The 25358-nt window shown below is 39.2% G+C and overlaps 1 protein-coding gene across 2 annotated transcripts in view; it reads right to left on the minus strand.

Annotated features, from left to right (window-relative positions):
* BTRC (beta-transducin repeat containing E3 ubiquitin protein ligase) overlaps positions 1-25358 on the minus strand; it is a 202300-nt gene that overhangs the window by 34280 nt on the left and 142662 nt on the right. For both annotated transcript variants that reach the window (XM_010356122.2, XM_010356124.2), the window contains one exon: positions 3153-3384. In XM_010356122.2, the coding sequence (XP_010354424.1) occupies positions 3153-3384 (232 nt within the window). The remainder of the gene's footprint in view (positions 1-3152; positions 3385-25358) is intronic.

Here is a 25358-nt window from a genome sequence, read left to right on the forward strand (position 1 = left end):
GCTGCTGCTATAAAACCTAAATGACAGTTGAGCAAAAATGAAAAAAATTCCAGACCAAAAGATAACTTGGTTAGCATTTCAGAGAATATTTTGTAGGAGGTGCAGAGAAAAACAGTGGAGAATAGATCCTGGGGCGTATAAACCAGAAAGGCTTCCCAATTAAAGTTCTCCAACACCCAAATCTGTATTGAGGTCTCAGAAGAAAAGATCCTATAAAATAGGATGAACTCACTAAAAAAACTTCTTTTGCCTGCTGTTCTACATTCACAATTGAGATAAAAACATTCAAAGTTATTTCTGTTTACAAAGTACATATCAGATGTTTTCTATAGACTTAAATAGTTCAGAAGAATTCCTTCATACTCTTACTCCCGTAGGCACAAACTTAAGAAGAAAGAGAACATGGCATTTCATTTTGGGCCTTTCCCCTGAATCATATCATATAAAGATAGTATGGATATCAGTCACACTTTTCAGCAGACTTGAGAAAGAAAGCATTAAACGGATTTTGTTTGGCTGGCATCACATGTTCGTATTTAAGCATAAGCAGATGGAGACGTGCATTACCCAATTCTTATTAAAGGAACATGAACAAAAGCCAATTAAAGGTATAATAACTAGTTCTTTATGTAAAATACAGTAATGGTATGATTTATATTAAAACTTTCTACACCATCAGAAATTTCCAAAATGCTGTCCTGTGTTTTTCATGGGTGCCATCAAATTGCTCCTGATCATTTCACGTACCTTTAATAAGTCTTTGGAAGTAATTTCACCTAACACTCCAAACAAACCCATTACATTAATGGACTACAGGCACTTTTTGAAGTAGTTTGGTTTACTAAACATAGCCAGATGGTATAGGTTTGTAAGTTTAAATGGCCATAAAGCATTAGATTGATGATTTAATACCTCATAGAGTGGTCAGTGGACACACACCAGGGATCAATATTAGGTAAAGGATACACAGGTCTAATCAACTCCTGTTCAATTCTTAGTGGTATAAGCTTGAGATAGTAACATGTCTCAGTGATTGGGGAGAACAAAGTAATGAGGTACACACAGATTGTACAAAGAAAACTGTTTGCCTATGGCTAAAACAAAATCCAATGAGTAAAGAGGGGGCAAAAATCTATTCTATTTAACAAAAGATATAGGTAAAATTCAGTTTTTACAGGGGTTATTCCTAAGATATAAATAGGTATTTCTTTTGTTTTAAACAGCAACTTAAATTCCTAGTTCAGAAAAACAAAAATTTTAAAAAGGTATAATTAGCAAATATAAAACAAAGTAGTATTAATAGTTGGGAGGCTATGAGCTGGTATATTTTTATCAGGGGATAGTTTGGCACCATGTATTAAAAGCCTTTAAAAATGTTCATATTCCTTAATATATAGCGATTCCATGTCTGTATTTTTTTCCGTAGGATTCCCACAAGATTAATGTATAAAAATTCATCATCATATGGTTTATAATAGGAAAAAATTTGAAACTACCTAAATAATAAAGGGGTTAAATAATATGTGCTTCAACCATTGTAAAGAATATTATGCAACAACTGAAAAGTATGTTTTAAGAGAACACACATTCAGAAAAATACATGAAGAGAATGTATTCAGAAAAAATGGTCACAGAATATTTATGATCAAAGCTTTATAGGAAAATAAAAACACATACTTAGACAAAACAGAAAGGCTACCTGCCAAAATATTAATAATATAGCAAATCACTAGTTCTTTCTGAATGCTGGGGTTCTAGGAAATGTTTTTAAATATTTTCTAAGTTTCCTGTAACTTCTATAACTGGAAAACAACAACACCCCCTCCCCTAACAAGATATGATATTTAAGATAAGATTCATTCAAATTGGTATGATTTTTTCCTCTTAAAACTTTGAATACACAAGAATCTTATTTTCCTGACATAGCATTCCCCCCAAACACTGACACCTTGGAAGTGTTCTAGGTGTCAGTATTTGGGGGGAATGCTATGTCAGGAAAATAAGCCCTTTAAAAATTAAGCATTCAGAAAAACCACAGCACCCTAAAAAAAAGGATTTTACATATCATTTTGTATTTAGTTATGTAACACCACAACGAGGCTTATGAGATATCCTTCTTTCTAAAAACTTCAGTTAAAAATGTTTCTTATTCATCTGTAGAATTTCAATATTCTGTTGATATATTCTCATATAAATACAAATCCAAGTACATAAACATATCTTGAAACTAAATATTATAAAAGACACATCTTACACTAGGTAACACCTCAGAAAAGATTTTATTTGGACCTATGTATGGGTAAAAATAGGTTGAATAGAAGGGCATGAGTAAGAAGATAGGATAAAAGGAGTCTCGGCTGGGTGCGGTGGCTCATGCCTGTAATCCCAGCACTTTGGAAGGCCGAGGCAGGTGAATCATTGGAGGTCAAGAGTTCAAGATCAGCCTGGCCAATATGGTGAAACCCCGCCTCTACTAAAAATATAAAAATTAGCCAGGCATGGTGTCAGGTGCCTGTAGTCCCAGCTACTCGGGAGGCTGAGGCAGGAGTATTGCTTGAACCTGGGAGGCGGAGGTTGCAATGAGCCGAGATCACGCCACTGCACTCACTCCAGCCTGGGCGACAAAGTGAGACTCTGCCTCAAAAAAAAAAAAAAAAAAAAAGAGTCTTTATTTCTAGAGTTTGTTTTTTCAAAAGCTTTATACTGGCTGAGTGCAGTGGCTCATGCCTGTAATCCTAGCACTTTGGGAGGCCGAGGTGGGACGATCACAAGGTCAGGAGATCGAGACCATCCTGGCTAACATGGTGAAACCCCGTCTCTACTAAAAACACAAAAAATTAGCTGGGCGTGGTGGCGGGCACCTCTAGTCCTAGCTACTCAGGAGACTGAGGCAGGAGAATGGCGTGAACCCAGGAGGCGGAGCTTGCAGTGAGCTGAGATCACACCACTGCACTCCAGCCTGGGCGACAGAGCGAGACTCTGTCTCAAAAAAAAAAAAAAAAAAAAATAGCTTTACACCAAAAGGTACAGTTAAGGAACTTAATTTATAAAAATCAAGCCAATAAAGACTTTTAAAGACAGATATATAGCTGGAGATTTAGTTCTGTTATCATCACAGCAAATTCATGGTTTACAAACACTTGTAGACATACCTGGCAAAGCAGTTATGAAATCTCTCTGCAACATAGGTTTAAGATATGAGTTTATGTGCCCATGTTGGTAATGACACATTTGGGATATAAGATGTTCCACAAATTCCACTTGATCTGACTCTGACCACTGCTCAAAGTATTTGACACATAGTTCCTTTTCCTTTTCATAGCTTGCCGAGAGTTTCCGTTGCTTGGGCACAATCATACTGGAAGTGCCATTGGCAAGTTTTGTCTATAGAAGGGGGATAAAAGAAACAAAATGATTAGTATTGAAAATGAGGGAAATATACATGATTTTCTGGTATGGCATGCTATGTTATGTCTACACAATTGAGCCGACTCTGTTATTCTATTAGCAATTACGTGGAAAACTACAGAAACACCATACAAAGTTGGTAAATCAGCTATAACACCAGAAAACTAAGCATCCATTTCCAAAAGTTTGCAGAAGACATTCTTAATACTTGAAGATACACAAATAAAAACCGAAAGCTGAAAGCATGTTATTACTAGCAAGCCAAAAATCTAATTTGCTTTTTCTTGTATACAACAGTTGTTGGATAGTTATACAATTACTTGCTCACAACTTTTTTTTGAGACAAGGTCTCACTCTATCACCTAGGCTGGAGTGCAGTGGTGAGATCATAGCTCACTGCGGCCTCTAGCTCCTGGGCTCAAGCGATCCTCCCACCTTAGCCTCCAGAGTAGCTGAGACTATACTGGTGGACACTACCATGTACAGCTAATTTTTAACTTTTTTTGGTAGAGATGGAGTCTTCTTTTGTTGCCCAGGCTGGTCTCAAATTCCTGGGTTCAAGCAATTTTCCTGCCTTGGCTTTCCAAAGTGCTGGGATTACAGGTGTGAGCCACTGTGCCCTGTCATCACAGCTTTTTTTTTAAGACAGAGTCTTGCTCTGTCGCCCAGGCTGGAGTGCACTGGCACAATCTTGGCTCACTGCAACTTCCACCTCCCAGGTGGAGAATCAAGGGATTCTCTTGCCTCAGTCTCCCAAGTATTGGGATTACAGGTGTCCACCAACATGCCTGGCTAAATTTTATATTTTTAGTAGAGACAGGATTTCACCATGTTGGACAGGCTGGTCTTGAACTCCTGACCTCAAATCATCTGCCCGCTTCGGCCTCCCAAAGTGCTGGGATTATAGGCAATAGCTACCGTGCCCGGCCAACAACTTGGTTTTTAATTGTCAAATAAGAAGGCCTTTATGGAAAGAGAAACCAAAGAATATTCTGAGACTCTGTGGTATCTTTTTGAACATAAAGCTAAAATAACACTCATATGCTCAATCTACCCTTTTCCATAAAATAAAATATTCTGTATTTCCCATGAAGTCTTTTTTATTAACTGACTCGTTCAAGAAGTATTTACTAAGCATCTACAATGTGCCAAACACTGTCCTTGGTACTAGGAATATAACAACAAAAATGACAGTCTCTAACATCACTAACATATACTCTTAGTGTAAAAGGCACATGAAAAACACAAGCAGCCAGGCACAGTAGCTTACACCTGTAATCCCAGCTACTCAGGAGGCTGAGGCAGGAGAATAGCTTGAACCCGGGAGGCAGAGGTTGCAGTGAGCTGAGATTGCACCACTTCCCTCCAGCCTGGGCAACAGGGCAAGACTCTGTTCCCCAAAACAAACAAACAAACAAAATACAAGCAAATACTTAGAAAATATAATGTAGGTAGTGCTATGAAGAAAAATAAAGCAGGATAAAGGAACAGGAAAAAAGTATGTGTTATTGTCGTAGGCAAAATTCTAAGATGGTCTCCAAGATTCTTTTTCTTGTTTGTTTTGAGACAGAGTTTGTCTCGTTTCCCATGCTGGAGTGCAATGGCATGATCTCGGCTCACTGCAACCTCTGCCTCCCAGGTTCAAGTGATTCTCCTGCCTCAGCCTCCCGAGTAGCTGGGATTACAGGCACACCACCACGCCCAGCTAATTCTGTATTTTTAGTAAAGACAGGGTTTCTCCATTTTGGTCAGGCTGTTCTCAAACTCCCAACCTCAGGTGATCTGCCCACCTCGGCCTCCCAAAGTGCTGGGATCACAGGCGTGAGCCACCACGCCCGGCTGTCCCCAAGATTCTTGGCCCCTGGTGTACACATACCTTCTCTGAGTTGTTCAAACAGTAATGTAGCTATTGCTGTGATTAAAAGAGGGATCCAAATCAGGTGACCTTAAGATACGGAGATTACTCTGGTGGATCTGACCTAATTATATGAGGCTTTAAAAGCAGAGTTTGCTCCAACGGGTTGCAGAGCAGGAAGGGGGCCAGCTGGCAAGGAATGTGGTCTCAGTCTCTAGCTGCTGAAAGGAGCCCCCAGTTGACAGTCAGTAAGAAAATGGGGGCCTCAGTTCTACAATGGCAAGGAACTGAATTCTGCCAACAACAAGAATGAGCTGAGGGCTTGGCGTGGTGGTTCACATCTGTAATCCAAGCACTTTGGGAGGCTGAGGTGGGTGGGTCACCTAAGGTCAGCAGTTTGACATCAGCCTGGCCAACATGGCAAAACCCTATCTCTACTAAAAATACAAAAAATTAGCCAGGTGTGGTGGCAGGCACCTGTAATCCCAGCTAGACTCAGGAAGCTGAGGCAGAAGAATCGCTTGAACCCAGGAGGTGGAGGTTGCAGTGAGCCGAGATAACACCACTGCACTCCAGCCTGGGCAACAAGAGCGAAACTCCATCTCAAAAAAAAAAAAAAAAAAAAAGAGCTGAGAAGAGGATTTTCCCTCAGAGCTTCCAGATGAGAACTCAGTCCAGCCCAACACCTTGACTGATTTAAGCCCTGAGATACTCTGAACAGAGAACCCAGGAACTATGTGGCACATTTCTGACCCTCAGAACTATACACAGAACTAATAAATAGGTGTTGTTTTAACTTGCTAAGTTTGTGGTGATTTATTAGGCAGCAATTAACAAAAAACTAATATGATTATTTAAGTCTAAGTGGTTAGAGATAGTTTCCTGAAAAAAAGGTGACATTTTAACTCAGACATGAAGGAAATGAGGACTAGACAGCAAGGAAGAATGGTCTAGGCAATGGGAATTTTGAGACCTTAGGTCCCAGGTGGCAGTTGGCCTGGCATGTTCAAGAAACAAGAGGGTCTGATGTGGCTGGAATAGAGTGAGCAAGGAAAAGTTAAGGTTAGAGAAGTAGCCTGGGTCAAATAATCCTGGTCATTCCGGTGGTGGTAGCTAATCTCCACAGATTGGCCCCAGCAACTCCAGTCCTACCTCTACATGAATGCTACTCCTCTCATCAAAAGGTGGAGATTATGTCCTATCCTGTGAATCTGGGCTTTGACTAAGAGAATGGGGAGGAAGTTGCATTCCATTCTGGGACTTCCAAGCCCAGGCAACTTCTGCTTACTCCTTAGAGCGTTGAGGTACCATGTGAGAAACTCAGGCTAATGTGAGAGAGAGACAGGTATTGAGGATGAGAAGCCATACAGAGGCGCCACATGGGCAAACACTCAGAAGCATAATAGCAACACAATCTGACACCGTTTAAAAAGACCATTGCTGGCTGGGCGCGGTGGCTCAAGCCTATAATCCCAGCACTTTGGGAGGCCGAGACGGGCAGATCACGAGGTCAGGAGATCGAGACCATCCTGGCTAACATGGTGAAACCCTGTCTCTACTAAAAAATACAAAAAACTAGCCGGGCGAGGTGGCAGGCGCCTGTAGTCCCAGCCACTCGGGAGGCTGAGGCAGGAGAATGGCGTAAACCCGGAAGGCGGATCTTGCAGTGAGCTGAGATCTGGCCACTGCACTCCAGCCTGGGGGGACAGAGCAAGACTCCGTCTCAAAAAAAAAAAAAAAAAAAAAAAAAAGACCATTGCTATGTGGTCCTTTAAAACTATATGGGACACACAAAATAGAAGGAGGTAGGTAAATTAAGACATTACTTCAACAGTCCATGGAAGAGAGAACAATCTCTTGGACCACAGTGGTAGCTACAGAGGTGGTGAGAAATAATTGGGATTCAGTGTATAATTCTGAAGACAGATCCTACTGAATTTGCTGATCGACTGGATATGAGTATGACAAAAAAGGAGGAGACAAAATCATACCCAAGTATGAGGCTGGGGGACACTGGGAAAAGATTCAGAAATCAATAGAAACTTTTGCTACTCTGAAGAAAGTAGGATTTTCTTTAAAGGATAATCACAAATGGGTACAACTGGGTACTTTTCAAAGTAATTTGACGGATCTTTGGCATATTTACTTAAGGCAACCCAAATGTGGCAGGAAGACCCATGTTACCATAGAGTTCATCCCTCCTTAGACATACTCAACGTGGAACATGCTATAAAACTGTGCCAAATTTAGATAATTCATTTCAAGGCTCAAGCTTGCCTTATTTTCTTTTATTTATTTACTTTTATTTTTAGAAACAGGGTCTTGCTCTGTCATTCAGGCTAGAGTGCAGTGGTGTGACCATAGCTCACTGCAGCCCTGAACTCTTGAGGCTTATTTTCTAGATGTTAAATCCTAAACACAGGCCTTTTTACAAAGTAAAGATACATAGCTGAAAGCATATTTTCAAGAATGGGATTAGGTCATTTTATATACACAGAAGGAGCTGACACCTGTAATCCTGGTGTGTTGAGGTGGATGTTTTCTAGCATAAATGCCACTGTTGCCTATGATACAGACTAAAAATGATTACTAAGAAGCTTGTTGGACACGAGCCTTAGGGGACTTTAGGGCTGCTTTTTGTGTAGGGTATTTGTTTGTATCTCAGAAATGAAAACTCATGAAATGCGAAGATTTAGAGAACTAACACGCAGGCAAGCTTATAAGCTTGACCAAATGCCACTTCTAATCCCAACAATGAAAACCTCCAAAACTCTATCATTTTTTTTTTTTTTAAATATATTTGCCTTTTAAAATGCACCCTTTGTCTTTTAAAAGGTGGAAATGGACATGAGTCGGGTGCTACTGGAGTAGTTTTCTGGATAAAGACCAGAATGCCAGTAACACAGAAGAACAATCAGCAACTTACTGAAATTATTCCACTTACACATTAAATAAATGAGATATTGCTACAATCATGAGGAGTCACGCTTTGATCAGTGGCTATCAGACTGTTAGATAAAACCGCCTAAGGATTTAAAAAGTTTGGGCATCCTACTGCAGAAGCTAAAGATAAGTCAAGACTTTGTGATACTTTCAACGATCAAATCATAAGTGGGAATCAAACATTTGGTTATTAGACATAAAGTATAAACTGAGATTTCACATATTTATCAATTGTTCTGGGCTATTCTAGCTGGTATACATTTTAGTCACCACCCCTTAAAACGAGTATTTTTTGATGAGGCAGAAAGACACATACCTGAGATCCATTATCAAATGGGTTACTCTCAACCGCTACCCCATACTGTATTGCTTTAAAAACTTTGGCCCTGGAGTAAAAAGACCTGGTTTCAAATTCTAGCTCCTCAATTTAGCAGCTGTGTGACATGGAATAAATAACTTGATCTTTCTAATTCTCTCATCTACAAAATGGGGATAATAATAGGTTCAATTTCATTGGGTTTTTGTAAGGAACAAATAAACAAAAAAACCCTCATGAAAAGCATGCTTAGCACACCACCTAGCATACAGTCAAGTGTTCTGCCAATCAACACTCTTAATGAGCTTATAACACTGTTGGAGCTGAGCTTTCCCTCTCTTTTTGAAAGTATATTCTTCTTTTTCACTATATATTTTTTCTATTTTAATTTTCATTAAAGTATACATAAAAATGCTTAATCTTAAGCGTACTCAACTAATTTTCACAAGGTAAACATACCCACATAACCAAAACCCAGATCAAGAAACATCACGAGACTCACTAGTCCCCTTTGTGTCCCTTTTCAGGTCACTAGTCACCCTGAGAGTGACTCCTACACTTATTAAAAAAGAATGCTTTTTTTGAAAACACCCACCTATACAATTTGTAGTACCATAAAAACATAAAATTCCGCCGGGCGCGGTGGCTCAAGCCTGTAATCCCAGCACTTTGGGAGGCCGAGACGGGCGGATCACGAGGTCAGGAGATCGAGACCATCCTGGCTAACACGGTGAAACCCCGTCTCTACTAAAAATACAAAAAAACTAGCCGGGCGAAGTGGTGGGCGCCTGTAGTCCCAGCTACTCGGGAGGCTGAGGCAGGAGAATGGCGTAAACCCGGGAGGCGGAGCTTGCAGTGAGCTGAGATCCAGCCACTGCACTCCAGCCCCGGCGACAGAGTGAGACTCTGCCTCAAAAAAAAAAAAAAAAAAAAAAAAAAAAAAAAAAAAACATAAAATTCTCAGAAATAAGTATAAAATTTAGGGCTGGGCACGGTGGCTCATGCCTGTAATCCAAGCACTTTGGGAGGCAGAGGTGGGCGGATCACAAGGTTAGGAGATCAAGACCATCCTGGCTAACAAAGTGAAACCCCATCTCTACTAAAAGTACAAAAAATTAGCCGGGCATGGTGGTACATGTAGTCCTAACTACTCGGGAGGCTGAGGCAGGAGAATCACTTGAACCCGGGAGGTGGAGGTTGCAGTGAGCTGAGATCATGCCACGGCACTCCAGCCTGGGAGATAGAGCTAGACTCAGTCTCAAAAAAAAAAAAAAAAAAAAAAAAAAAATTGATAAAATTTGTGTAATACTTATAAACTGAAAACTATAAAACATCACTGAGGGAAATCTTAAAAAGACTTACTTAAATAAATGGAGAGATACACTACATTCAGAAATTGGATCTATTAAGATGTTTATTCTTTCCAAATCACAACCTATAGAGTTAGTGCAATATCAAAGTCTCAGCAGGCAAATTAACTTGCTGATTCTAAAATTTGTAAGGAAAAGCAAAGGACCTAAACTTAACCAAAATATTCCTGAATATATAAAAAAAGGTTGGGTGTGGTGGCTCACACCTGTACCCCAGTACTTTGGGAGGCTGAGGTGAGTGGATCACTTAAAGTCAGCGGTTTGAGACCAGCCTGGCTGACAGGGTAAAACCCTGTCTCTACTAAAAACAGAAAAATTAGCTGTGTGTGGTGGTGCATGCCTGTAATCCCAGCTACGCTGGAGACTGAGGCAGGAGCATTGCTTGAACCCAGGAGGCAGAGGCTGCAGTGAGTCAAGATCATGCCACTGCACTCCAGCCTGCGCAACAGAGTAAAAGTGTCTCAAACAAAACAAAACAAAATGAAACAAAAGAAAAAACAAACAAAACCCTTTGAAAAAAGATGGAAGAGTCAGACTAGTGAATTTCAAGATATATAATAGTAATCAAGAGAGTGTGGCTTTGGTGTAAGGACAAAAGTGTAGATTGATGGAACGGAATAGTGAGTCCAGAAATACATACAGCCAACTGACTTTCAAGAAAGATGCCAAGATAATTCAATGGGGAGGCCAGGCACGGTGGCTCACGCCTGTAATCCCAGCACTTTGGGAGGCTGAGGCAGGCAGATCACCTGAGGTCAGGAAATCGAGACCAGCCTGGCCAACATGGTGAAACCCCGTCTCTACTAAAAAGGTTGTAGTGAGCCTAGATCATGCTACTCCACTCTAGATTGAGTGACAGAGCCTTCTCAAAAACATAAAAATAATAATAATAAAAAATAGGGAAAGGATTCTTTTCAACAATTGGATATCCATAGAGGAAATGAAGTTTGTTCCTAACTTCATACCATATATGAAAATTAACTCAATTCTGGATTTATATATATGAGCTAAAACTATAAAACTTCTAAAAGACAACACAGGAGAAAACCCTGATGTTCTTGGAATAGGCAAACAATATAAAAGGGAAAAAAAAGTCAGTAAATTGGCATGTGGCAATGTTCAAAACATGATTTCCAAAAGAAACAGTTAATAAAAATGACAAATCACAAACTGGGAGAAAACATTTGCAATAAATGTATTTCACAAAGAACTGGTATCCAGAATCTATAAAGAACTCTTAAAACTCAATAATAATAATTTTAAAAACTGTTTTTTTAAATAGGCAAAAGATTTGAACAGATACTTCACAAAAAAAGATCCACAGATGCCAATAAGCATATGAAAAGATGTTCAACATCATTACTCATTAGGGAAATGCAAATTAAAATATCAAGACATTACGACACATTTGCTAGAATGGCTAAAATTTAAAAGACTGACAATACTAAGTGCGGACAAGAATGAGGAACAACTGGGTCTCTCATACATTGTTGGCAGTCATGTTTAATGGTACAATCACTTTGGAAAACAAGTTGACAGTTTTTTGTAAAGTTTAAACATACACTTACCAAACAACCCAGCAATTCCACTTCAGGTATTTACCTCCTTAAAATGAAACACAGTTCAACACAAAGACTGGTATATTAATGTTTTTTGCTTCTGTATTAATAAAAACCCAAAATGGTAATAATCCAAATGTCCATCAAGAGATAAACTGGCAAACAAACTGTGATGTTGCTTTAGAATGGAACAGTACTCAGCAATAAAAAGAATAAACTACAGACACACAAAATGATAAAGATGAATCTCAAAAACATGCTGAATCAAAGAAGCCAAGTACAAATGAGTCCATTATGATTCTACTTGTATGAAACTCTAGGAACAGTAACTCTAATTGTTAGAAAACCAGATCAGTTGTTGCTTGAGGCTGGATGTAGAGATGAGACTAACTGGGGAAGGATACAAGGGATGTTTTTGGGACAATGAAAATGTTCTCTAACTTGATTGTTACACAAGTTGCCAAAATTCATTGAACTATATACTTAAAATGGGTGTATTTTATTGTATGTAAATTATATTTTAATAAAGTTATTTTTAAAAAACTTCTAAGGGTTGAGTATTCCTACAGATAAATCCACTGTAAGATGAATTTTATTTGTAACTAAGGTGTTACGTTTGTAGAGAAATCTAAAGATAAAGGTCTTTGTTGTCAAGCCCCTTTCTTCTACCATTCTCCAATACAGATTTTTCTACAATTATCTAAAGTAAATGCAGCAAAATTCCAATTTGAGAACTTCTGAAAATCTACAAGGACATAGTGAAAAAGTTCAATTATTAAAAAATCAAAAGGTTGTATACTAGAGGATATGGGAGATATAATGGTTACTGGTTGCAGTAGAATTGATTTGGCTTTCCCAACAAAAGCCTAATGACTCAACCACTACTGTTCAAGTGTCTTGGAAAGCTGACAAACAGCCTCAGCTTAACGGTAACACTAAGTTTCTGCCACCCCATGCACATCTCCCTCTTCTTCTTTTCTTTTTACAGTGAACAGTTGTCGCCACAAAAAAGAAAGAAGCTGTCAGGTGACAAGCACACAAAATGAGGAGTTAAGTATTTCTAGAACTGTCCTTCAGCTTAGTTCTCAAAGCCTAGGGGCTAGTTTCATCTCCGAAAATATATTTCATGTACCACTTTCAAAATTACCATGAATTTCTCTGAAGCTGCAGCCTGGGCCAGGAGGGAAAAATAGACACTTACAGACACCAACTGGCTTGACCATCAACTATCACTGTAATACTAAGTACGCTGACTTTACTAAGTGTATTATGTATAGGTTGGGAAATACACAGTGGACTGACTGAACTTCATGGTGAAATGACAAATATTTCTAGTTTGCATGCAAAACCTGCTTTAACCAAAAGCAAGGGTGTAGTAAGTAGAGAAAGACGTTCCAGACATAGGACACTCTTTAGAACTGGGGTTGCAACGACTAGATGAAGAAAACATTTATGACAAGAAAGATGCAAATGATAAAAGATATCTAAGGATTCTATTTGGCTTCGAGAAAGGTTTTAAGGAAAGGCTCTGAGAACTATGGTGGGGAAAGGGGATATAATGATTAAATGCTGAACTAATTTAAGAATAAAATAGGCAAGGGTTTTGCAGGGGATAAGGCTGCAGCCTAGGAGGGGCGGGACAAGAATTTTGACTAAAGCTGGAACTTCAGTGGTTTCAATCAACCAACAACAGTTTATTGAGTGACTACTCTATCCTGGGCACTTTACCAGGTAATAGGGAAACTGCTGTGAACAGGCATACAAAGTGTCTTTGCCTTCTCTGAGGAGGAGTGGAGAAAGAACATACATAAATATGTTAATTTCAGACCAGTAAGGATTGTGAAGAAAACAAAGAAAGATAAAATAAGGAGTAAAGGGCCAGGCATGGTGGCTCATGCCTGCAATCCCAGCACTCTGGGAGGCTGGGGCGGACAGATCACTTGAGGCCAGGAGTTTGAGACCAGCCTAGTCAACATAGTGCAACTTCGTCTCTATTAAAAATACAGCCGGCATGGTGGCTCATGCCTGTAATCCCAGCACTTTGGGAGGCCAAGGTGGGTGGATCACTTGAGGCCAGGAGTTCAAGGCCAGCCTGGCCAGGCATACATAGCAAAATCCTGTCTCTATTAAAAATATAAAAATTAGCAGGGCTTGATGGTGTGTGAACCCTTGCTTGAACCTGGGAGGCAGAGGTTACAGTGAGCTGAGATTGCCCACTGCACTCCAGCCTGGGCAACAGAGTGAGACTCTGTCGCAAACAAAACAAAACAAAACAAAAACCCAAATACAAAAGTTAGCTGGGCATGGTGGTGTGCACATGTGGTCCCAGCTACTTGGGAGGCTGAGGCATGAGAACTGCTTGAATGACTGGGCAACAGAGTGAGATCATCTCTCCAAAAAAAAAAAAAAAAAAAAGGAAAAAGAAAAGAAGTAAAGAGTGCAGCCTACTTTAATTGGAGTGGTCAAGAAATGCCTCTAAAGGAGGTGACATCTGAGCTGAGATTTGAATGACACATCAGTCTTGTGAAGATCTTGGGGAAGATCCTTCTATATAGAAGGAAGAGCTAGTGCAATGGTATGTTCAGGTGAAAGATAGAAGGCCAGTGTGGTTGGGCAGAATGAATACAAAAATGGTGGGAATTAAGGAAAAATGGCGGGAATTAAGGTGGCTGGAGGTAAGATAATATAAGGTCTTCTACGCCATCCTACAGAGTTTAGATTTCATTTGAAGTGTAAAGGAGAACCCTTGTAGGTTTTGAAATAGTCACGTATGCCATCGTCTGATTTGTGCCTTACAAATATTTATACTAGCTGCCACACAGCGAATGGACAGGGGCTGGAAAGGTCAAGAGAGGATAATAAGAGCAAGTTGCAAAAGCAGAGGAAGAAAGATCAATTAGAAGGATGTTAAAATAATCCAGGCAAAATGTGACTATGGCAGGACTAGAATAGGCAGATTAGGAAATGTTTAAAAGAAAGGTATTTTAACTCTCACGACAGAGGATGAAGGAGAAGGAGAAACGCCCTGTTGAGAATTATAAGTCTGAGTCATAATATACATTTATTTTAGTATAATACTTTACTACCTCATGAAGGCTGACCCTTTAGATATTCAGTCTGGTACATTAATCTGGATGGGGATAGAACAGTGTTCTTGCTCCTGTGGCCAGGAGAAACAAGGCAAAACTTACAAGGATTTTTGAGGGGGAAGGGAAGAGATTTTTAAAGTCTACGTTATACTCTCTAGAGGCTGTTGTCAGGCTTCAGTTAAATAAACATCTAAAAACAATGGCTTTAAAGATCTTTTTCCGATTATTTTCCTTTGATTTCTTTGTAAAAGCATCTTTTTTTTTTTTTTTTTTTTTTTTTTTTTTTTTTTTTAAGATAGAGTCTTGTCTTTCACCTAGTACTGGAGTGCAATGGTGCAATCTCGGCTCACTGCAACCTCCGCCTCCCAGGTAAAAGCAACTCTCATGCCTCAGACTCCCAAGTAGCTGGGATTACAGACGTGCACCACCACGCACAGCTAATTTTTGTGGTTTTAGTAGAGGCAGGGTTTCACCATGTTGGCCAGGTTGGTCCCAAACTCCTGACCTTGTGATCCTCCCACCTCGGCCTCCCAAAGTGCTGGGATTAGAGGCATGAGCCATCAGACCTGGCCAAAAGCATCTTTAAAAAAAAAAAAAAAAAGTCAGTCAGGCATGGTGGCTCATGCCTGTAATCCCAGAACTTTGGGACGCCAGGGCAGAAGGACTGCTTGAACCCAGGAGTTTGAGACCAGCTTTGGCAGCATAGTGAGACTCCATCTCTACCAAAAAAAAAAAAAAAATTAGCTTTGTGTGGTGGTGCATGCCTATAGTCTCTGTTACTTGGGAGGCTGAGGTGGGAGAATTACTTGAGCCTGGGAGGTTGAGCCTGCAGTGAGCGGTGGTCATGCCACTGCACTTCAGCCTGAACAACAGAGACAGACCTTGTCTCAAAAAAAAAAAAAAAAAGTCCACATTGCCATTGTCATGGTTGAACTGAGAGAAAATAGGATTGCCTACATTTTTATTAGAATGGAAAGAGATAAGCACACCTAGTGATGAAGATGGTGATAGCAGGGAGACCTACATTTCTCAAGAGGTAGAATGGAAAAGAAAAGGAACCCAGAAGGGATAGAGCCCACTGGCACCTGAGCATTCTTTTACAAGCGGATTTCAAGATAAATTGAAAGAAATTTAGTCACAAATTGAACATGCAGAAAAAAGGAAATGAATACTCAAAAGTGGGATAACTTTTAACATTTTACTTTTAGTTCTTAAACTTTATAACTCTCAGAGATCAAAGTAGTAGTCCATTCCTTTTTCTGGAGTAGGGTGGGAAGCGGGAGTGCAAATGAAAAGAAAATGGTACATATAGAATGGGGCACACATTTCAACAGAAATAAACATCGTATTTCTCAGTGGGATTATTGTATTAATATTTTAACAGCCACTACTAAATATGATTACATATTAGGTGAACTCATAAACATGTCAGATCTAATTAGTGAACATGGAAGACAGGAAGGGGCAGATTTGTCAGCAGAGGGAAAGTTCACATTATGAATCTGAATGATTTCTAATAACCAACAAGAAAAAGCTTGCAGTCATTCCAATTCCTTTAAATAAAACCCAGTAGGAAATGAACTGACATTGTCCCAGTATATACGACAATTTAATGACTGGACACTTGCCCATCTTTTTTTCTATTTACTAACTATAGGAAAAGTCATATATAAAATTCATCAAATTCATAACAAAGCAGTTTTTCATTATTTTCTAATTTCTGACATAGTTAAAGGGACAGGATAGTCATTTAACATTTTTAGGTTTCAAAACTGAGACTCTTGTTTGTTTATTGGCCCCCTCATGCAACTTCATAGCTTCCAGGGTGATAGGTTTTTTTGTTCTAAACCAAGAAACTCACAGCAGTTTAATTTACTGCTGCATTATTATAACTACTAACTACACACACCTCCAAGGCTGGTAAACCCACTGATGTAGATAGTGCCACCTTAAAAGGATTTTTGGATGGGTCCTAGTAGTGGGGGGGAAAAAAGACATAATGTTTAATTATAAGAAATGATTGAAATAGGCATAGACATACCCCGGGTGCCCCTGCACTGCAGCAAGCTCTAAACTTGTTATCGTTAATGGTTTAAATTTCACTGTGCTAATCATTTCAGGACACAAGCCTTTCTTGATAATCTAATGAATTATTCCAACATCCTTCAGCAAAAAAAAATCTTCCATGACAGCACTAATTACAAGACGTTTTCCCAGTGCTTATGTAAAATATGACAGAGCAGCAGCTTAGGGAATTGCAGAAAACTGCTTCTAATTTCCACTGAGAAACTGACAAACACCTCTCTTTCATCTCTCCCAGCTCTCAAGTAAGATTTAACTTTCTCATTTAGTTAATTACCGAGTGAGGATCATCATTTCCCCGGATCGGAGCGGCACAGAGCCTTTATCGTGTTAACTTGTGAACTTGATCGATGGCTGCTGCTAAAACTTAATAACTTCACCCCCTGGCAAATTGTAAGATAAATATAATAGGAGAAACTCTGACAGTAAAAACCTGCCAGAAATGAGCGCTGTGTTTATGTTTCTTTGCAGGCAGCAAAAAATCAACCGACAGCTTATTACTGGTTGCGTGTTACTTATATTTAAAAGACTCCAGGCAGTTAACTTTCTACGTATTGTTAAAACTTTGCTCACAAGATGGGAAAAAATGGGGAAAAAGCACCAGTGATACAGACTTGGGGAAGTGGGAGAAGAAAAAACAGGGAGAAGGGCAATGCAAAGGAACAAATACATTGTATAAAATCTTTTAAAATGTCATGGTTATCTTATTAAATGTTCAATCAGCATATATAGGCATAAAATCCTTCAAAAAATAATTCTGGATTCCTAAGACATGGTATGAACTATATCTAGGAGCAAAGCAAAAGAATTTTGCTCACTCAAATTTTTTCAGAGACTGTGAGTCCATGCCTGAAGAATTCAATTAACTTCAGAATTCCTAGATCTCTTTTCAAAAACCCCTGCAGCTAGAAAACCATTCACTAACTACATCATTTAACTCTTTGTGAAACAATGAGTACACTATAGCTAGGAAATAAGTAAACTTCAGTTGTTTAGAGCACTTCATCTAGCCTTGCCATCACCTTCCATACCTAGGGTGAGTCAACTGAGATTGAAACAGTCTGCTCAAAGATTTCCTTTTGGTCAATTTTGAATCCGAGCTTGGAATTTTAACATTTAACTATGGCAGAGTTGGCATCTTGGCTTGGTACAGCATGACTGTCACACTTTTTATAACCAACACTACCAAGGACAATACACAAGGTATATAACAACAACAGAACTGCTGCTCATCAATGCCTGTCCTCCCCACTCCCAAGACTGATAACAGAGCTGAAAACAAATCTGTATAAAAATTGTCAAGTCTATCAGACTGAATACTCTAATACTGAAATATTACAAAAAAACATGCACTAAATTTGGGGAGGATAGAGAAAGGCAGGAAACGTCTTATAGGACTTAAGAGTTGAAGCCTCACTTGTGCAACTGTATTTAACATTCACCATGTGCTGCAATAGCGCCAATGAGCTGATGGCTTCATGCTTCAGTTCAAAGTGCCACCCATTTTGAAAGGTAAAAAATTTGGAAAACTAGCCAGGCGTGGTGGCTCACCTGTAATCCCAGCACTTTGGGAGGCTGAGGCGGGTGGATCACCTGAGGTCAGGAGTTCGAGACCAGCCTGACCAACATGGTGAAACCCTGTCCCTACTAAAAACACAAAAATTAGCTGTGTGGTGGCCGGCACCTGTAGTCCCAGCTACACGGGAGGCTGAGGTAGGAGAATTGCTTGAACGTGGAAGGCGGAAGTTGCAGTGAGTCAAGATAGCGCCACTGTACTCCAGCCTGGCCGACAGAGCGAGACTCTGTCTCCAAAAAAAAAAAAAAAAAAAATCGGAAAATTGAACATCAAAATACCAAACCAAATTCATCTTCAAAAAGGATCAAATCTGAGTCATTTTGTTTTCACTTTCATTAAATACAGATCTATGGGGGAGAGGTCAAGCAAAGAATGTTTAATTCATTTTCAAAAAATAGCATTTATAGTAGACACATTTTAGTAAATATGAAAAATTCAGAAATACAAAAAACATGGAAATTGCCCATAATTTCAACTATCAACAAAGAGACAATGTTCAAATTTTGGGGGGTATATATCTTTCTGTTTTCTATTTAAAAATTTATTAGTCAAGTGCCAGGCATGGTGGCTCATGCCTATAATCCCAGCACTTTGGGAGGCTGAGGCAGGTGGATCACTTAAGGTCAGGAGTTTGAGATCAGCCTGGCCAACATGGTGAAACCTCGTCTCTACTAAAAATAGAAATAAAAAAAAAAATTAGTCGACATGGTGGTGAGCACCTGTAATCCCACCTACTTGGAAGGCTGAGGCAGGAGGATTGCTTGAACACGGGAGGTAGAAGTTGCAGTGAGCTGAGATTGTACCACTGCACTCCAGCCTGGGTGACAGAGTGAGACTTCGTCTCAAGAAAAAAAAAGAATTTTTTAAAAATTTATTAGTCAAATATTTGAAGAATGGAATGTGGGGGAGGGGGAGTGTATCTATGCCATCTAGAGAATTATTTGTTCATAATATCAAATTGATCAGAGCAAGCAAAATTAATCTTTGCTGTTAGAGAATTCAAGATCTGATCCTGGAGGACACAGAATTATAGGTTATTGTGATGAGGGGAGCAGAACGGAAGGGAGGAAAGAGGAGAAAGGAAGGAGAGCCAAAGGGAGAGGGAGAAGTGAGAAGAGAAAGAAAAGGGAAAGGGAAGGGGGAAAATGGGAAAGCAGAAGGAGGAAAGGAAGGAAGAGAGGAAGGACTGGGGCTAGAGAAGATGGTAGGAGAGGAAGAGGAATGACAAAAGTGAGGATTGGGGAATGGACAGTGGAGACTAGGCAGTGGGGTGGGTGAGAGATGGGAAAAGGATGAAGGAAGAGGGATAAGTGGGTCTAGGGAAAAGATGGGGAGGGGGAGAGATGATGAGCTGGGGAAGAGATGGAGGGAGATGGCTACAGGAAAGATGAAGTAAGAAATAGGTGGGAAGGGGGAGAATGAATATAACCAAATGCAAAAGGGACCTAGTATTACCAAGCTCATCTGCTCTAAGAGGAGCAATATGCTTGTTGGACAAACATCCTCTCCTACACAATAAACATCAAGAGGGAGAGGAGATGAAAAGCTATTTTTTTAAACCACTACTTAATGTTTCAGGCAGAGTAATAAAGTTTAATTGTCTGGAATCTGGTTGTTCTTTCTGTATAACTTCCTCAGTTGGAGGTTGTTCACCTAGATGTCAAATAATGTTAAGATTACCAGAAGAAAATTTCTGTGATGCTGAAAGTTGAAACTGAGTCTTCTGCCCAACTTCCCCCCAACACCTACTTCCCTTTAGTTAGCATCAGAAAATTCAGTTCTAACATTAGTAGGGAATACATCAGATGTCAGAGGAAAACACACAGGCACATGTAAAACAGTTAAAAAGTGCATGGGAAAAATACAGTTGGGTTTAAATACGGAAGGAAAAAACTACGCTGCTCCTCTTTGTGCTCTAATCCTTCGATTTCTGTGTTCTATAAAAAGGCCTCAACAACTTGGTAAAACTTGCTCCTGAAAAAAGCCTTTGAGAAGCTTTATCTAAAACCGGGATTAGGAAAATACAAAGTTTTTTGGATAGGATCTCAAGAAGCCAACTCAGCTTTCTAGAAGAAATTCAACTCTTTTCAAATGCTTGTTAATGCATGTTAAATGCAGCAAGAAATAATCCTATAAGGCAGTAGCACAAGCCTCTCTTAGCTGCAGTGAATGAAGTAAATGACTTGTAATTTCTGGAAGTCTTGGTTATCTTCAGGTAAAACTTTAATAACCCTGGGAACATCAAGGACTAAAGACATTTCTCTAGAATACTTTGGTAATTGTTTTCTTAATTTATCCAGGAAAAGCTTAGTTTAGACGCAGCATCTGTTTTTTCAGCAGAGGTGATCAAAATAACTTGCTCAGATTCACACAAGTTAGTAAAGTTCAGATTTCAAAATGCAGTTGTTATATAAACTGAACAGTTTTTCTAAAATGAAATTCTGGTCCTCTTCCTCTTTTCAACAACAATGAAGCTCCAAGTCAGGACTAAATGTAGAAGACCAAGACTGCTTTGCATAGATGGATAAACGCATTTCTATAACCAAAAGAGGTTTACATATGCACCGGAGACCCAAAGTGCCACACTGAAGCCAGCTTAAATGTCTTTCTGAAGGAGTTTGTTTATGTAAAAGAATATCATTAAAAAAATCATAATTTGGGACTGATTCTATCCCAGCTCTTCTATTTACCTGGAGTGTAATCTTGAATAAATTAATTAACTTCTCTGGGCTTCAAATTTCTCATCTATAAAATGGTGATAGTTACCATACTTAGCTGGAAGGGCTAATGTTAAGAATAAAATAATAAATATAAAGGTATTCAGAAAGAGTACCTGGCACATAGTAAGGGCATAAGTTGTGATAAGTTTTAACTAGAAACGATTGTAATCTACATAGTTACTTATTATAATTAGCTTAATGCTTCACTGTATTTAAATACATACTTCTTTGCTTTTACAATAATTTTATGTCCAAAAACTTTCACTTTAAAATAGATTATCACATAAGTTTTCAGTATCTACATAACAGCAGCTCAAAAATATTTGATACACTGAACTGTTAATCTAAACGAATGAGGAGGTGGGTATTGGTTTCTGTGAGTACAATGGTAAAATGTCTTGGGTGTAAACATATTTGGAGTCCCCTTCTCTCACCAAGAAGGATGCTACTATCACTATACTGATGCTACGTCCATAGGCACCCAAATTTGGCAATCTAATCCATTTTCTAAGATTGGTATGCAAAAAATTAAGAACCACAGTAAAACTGAACTTCCAAAAGGAATGAAGACTTAACAGCAGGTTAATGTTTCGTGAAACTTAATAATTGAAGAAGATAGAAAAGAGCAAAAGGAAGCCCTCAAAGATCTTCTACAATATGGAGTAAAAGACATTTGCACATTGATTTTTTTTTAATCATTTTCAATCTCTCAGAGCTATTGCTACAATGTTTTCCCATAACACCCAACTTCAAGGAAGGAAGAACAGCAAGGAAATTATCGGAATGATAAAAAGACGCTCAGTGCGTTACTCTAATTTTTAAAATCTACTTTAACAATTTATACCAAAGAGCTAACATCCTGTAGGGCACAGAGTACATTTTGCTTCCTTCTGATTTGTGGCATTGTTTTAGAAACAGCAAAGACAGAGCCAGGGCAGAAACCAGACTAAAATCCTGGCTATTGTCAGCATCCACTTTTCTTTCTCCCAGAGAGGCAGAAAAACTCTACTACCCTGTAACTTTGGAGGTTAGTTATATGTCCCCTACATGGGCACCATTTTTAATGGGGTTTCATAGACTAGAGATTGAAGATTTTGGTCTTTCTGAGAAAAGACATAGAATTCTGAGAGTTACCAAAAATGGTTTGTTTGTTTGTTTAACCCAGAATGGGACAAACTCCCACCAGGGGTTTTGTGTAGGTGTTTTCTGGGAAGAGGGCTTGTAATAAGAAAATGAAAATCAGGAAGACAGTCACCTCCATAAAATTTATGCACTTGATTTAAAAATAGGACTTGTTTCCTTTCTTTGAAGAACTTGGCTTTTCTTAGAGCACGAAATAGTTTCTATAAAGACATTTTTTGGTTTACTATCTAACCTTTTTATTTTACCTGGGAGTGGTTTAAGTTCATGTGGAGCACTATAAATACGAGGCTCAAGGGTACTAATAACTCTTTTCCATGGAATTTTTCTATGTATCAAACACTGTAGTTTATTTCTATTTTCCATTTAAGGAATACATACTGAAATTTGATGCTCTGGAAACAAACTATTCATGAAAAAGTTTTCTTACAGTTGACATAAATGTTTTAATGTAGCCTGAAAGCAAAAGTGAGGCAACATGATGCTAAAGAGATTTAGGCCCAGTCTAAATCACTAATTAGCTATATAACCTGGGGGAAGTATCTACTGGCATGGGAGCTCATCTGTAACATGAGTGGATGGGACTATCTGAAATGAAGCTCAGTCTGGCTCTTATACTTTGAGTCTATAATCCAGTTCTACTGTAAGTTAAAATAAAATTGCGTACATAAATTTAAAAAGAGATTAATTCTTCACATGTTCTTACTTAAAACCCATCATATTGGAGTTTAAGCATAAATCTTTTTTTTTTTTTTTTTTCTTGAGACAGAGTCTCACTCTTGTCCAGGCTGGAGTGCAGTGCATTCCACTCACTGCAACCTCTGTCTCCCGGGTTCAGGCAATTCTCCTGCCTCAGCTTCCTGAGTAGCTGGGACTACAGGTGTGTGCCACCATGCCTGGCCAACTATTTTGTATTTTCAGTAGAGGTGGGGTTTTGCCATGTTGGCCAGGCTGGTCTTGAACTCCTGACCTCAGGTGATCCACCTGCCTTGGCCTCCCAAAGTGCTGGGATTACAGACTTGAGCCACTGTGCCCGGCCCTTGAATTTAAAAAAACATTTTTCACAATATTATTTGAGCAAGCAAGATATTCTATAATCCCAAGAATGGGTCAAACTTTTCTTAAACAACTGAGTTTTTTTTTTTTTTTTTTTTTTTTTTTTTTTTTTTTTTTTTTTTGAGACGGAGTCTCTCTCTGTCACCCAGGCTGGAGTGCAGTGGCTGGATCTCAGCTCACTGCAAGCTCCGTCTCCCGGGTTTACGCCATTCTCCTGCCTCAGCCTCCTGAGTAGCTGGGACTACAGGCGCCCGCCACCTCGCCCGGCTAATTTTTTTGTATTTTTAGTAGAGACGGGGTTTCACTGTGTTAGCCAGGATGGACAACTGAGTTTTTAATGTAAAGAAATGCTATCATTCTGAGTGACAGGTACACAGGTAATATTATGATTCTCTGACTTTTCTACATGCTGACTCTAAAATTAATAATTTAAAACCTTAAAAACTTTAAGGTCTTAGCCTTCTTCATGGCTGACACTAGGATCTGAAGCCCTAGTAATGCCTTCTTGAAGTTTTCTGTTTCATTACGCCTCATTTCTTTCACATCAACTCTTCTGATAATTTCCCCACTATCCCTCCCCACAGTTTCCAATACTTAATAAAGGCTTTCTAGAAAACTGTCTATAAATGAATGTACCACTTTATTAATAATCCCTTTGCTTCATATGAAGGCAAAAAATTACATATACCAACTGGTCTCCCTTAGGGCCAAATCAAAGTACAGTCATGCACCATGTGATGACATTTTAGTCAATAACTGCATACAAACAACTATGGTCCATAAGATTATAGTACTGTATTCTTACTATACCTTTTCTATGTTTAGACATGTTTAGATACACAAACACCATCATGTTACAATTGCCTACAGTATTCAGTATGCTGACATGGTGTACAGGTTTGTTGCCTATGAGTAATAGGTATACCATATAGCCTAGGTGTATAGGAGGCTATACCATTTAGGTTTGTAGAAGTACACTCTATAATGTTTGCAATATGACAAAATTGCCTAATGACACATTTCTCATACATATCTCCATCATTAAGCAGTGCACAACCACAGTAGGACCACAAGAAAAGTCTGCAACTAGATATAAAAAAGCTGTTGGAATCCTCTCAAGGCTTTATTAAGATAAGTGCTCATATCAGATGGCTACTGTTCTTTGTCAGTTGTATTTTCAGCATTATAGTCCATAGCCTGCTGTATTGCAGAGAGCTTTTTCTTTCAGATTCCAAAGTCCATCAAGTGCCCTCAAGATCAAGGTGGCATATTAGCTATTGTAATAACTAAATGAATATCGACAAACACTAAGGCTTGATTTCCATTTGAAAGAATTTTCATTGGAAGTTAGAAGCAGAATTTGTAACATCATCTTTCTGTGGTGATAGCATTTTTTGATAGTGAGCAATCTGGTAGGCCTACATAGTAAGTAAGGATGGTAGAGTGGGCTAATATCAGAATAGACATGAAGTAGGAGAGCAGCAGTGAGAATGGGGGTTGGGGTGTGACAAAGACAGAATCAAGACATTGTGGAGGGTAGATTCTTAAATATAATACGAAAGACTCAAGGCATTATTTATGGAGGTGGTAAGATACATAATTATTTAAAAGGCAGTACTGCATAGTGGCCAGGCATGGTGGCTCATGCCTGTAATCCTAGCACTTTGGGAGGCCAAGGTGGGCAGATCACTTTGAGGCCAGGAGTTTGAGAGCAGCCTGGGCAACATGGTAAAACCCCACCTCTACTAAAAACACACACACAAAAAAATTAGCTGGGCGTGGTGGTGCATGCCTGTAATCCTGGCTACTCATGAGAATTGCTTGAGCCCAGGAGGCGGAGGTTGCAGTGAGCCCAGATCGCATCACTGCACTCCAGCCTGACAGAACAAGACTCTGTCTAGACTCTGTCTCAAAAAAAATGTAGTACAAGCCCAGGTACAGGCCAAGTGTCTACCATGTACAAGCTATGTAGACCTGAGCAAGTTAGTTGCCTTCTTTAAGCCTCCCTTTTTCCCCCGTAAACGAAACTAATACCACCTACTTCCTAGGATTGTCATATGAAATAATAGATTATATATATTAAATACCTGGAACAGGATCTAGCACGTACATGGTTACTAAAGGTAGCTATTATTATTTTCTTTTACTTTTTTTTTTTTTTTTTTTGAGACGGAGTCTCACTCTTGTTGTCCAGGCTGGAGTGCAATGGCATGATCTTGGCTCACTGCAACCTCAGCCTCCTGG

Source organism: Rhinopithecus roxellana, chromosome 11 (assembly GCF_007565055.1).
Source record: "Rhinopithecus roxellana isolate Shanxi Qingling chromosome 11, ASM756505v1, whole genome shotgun sequence".
In the NCBI taxonomy this organism is placed as follows: Eukaryota; Metazoa; Chordata; class Mammalia; order Primates; family Cercopithecidae; genus Rhinopithecus; species Rhinopithecus roxellana.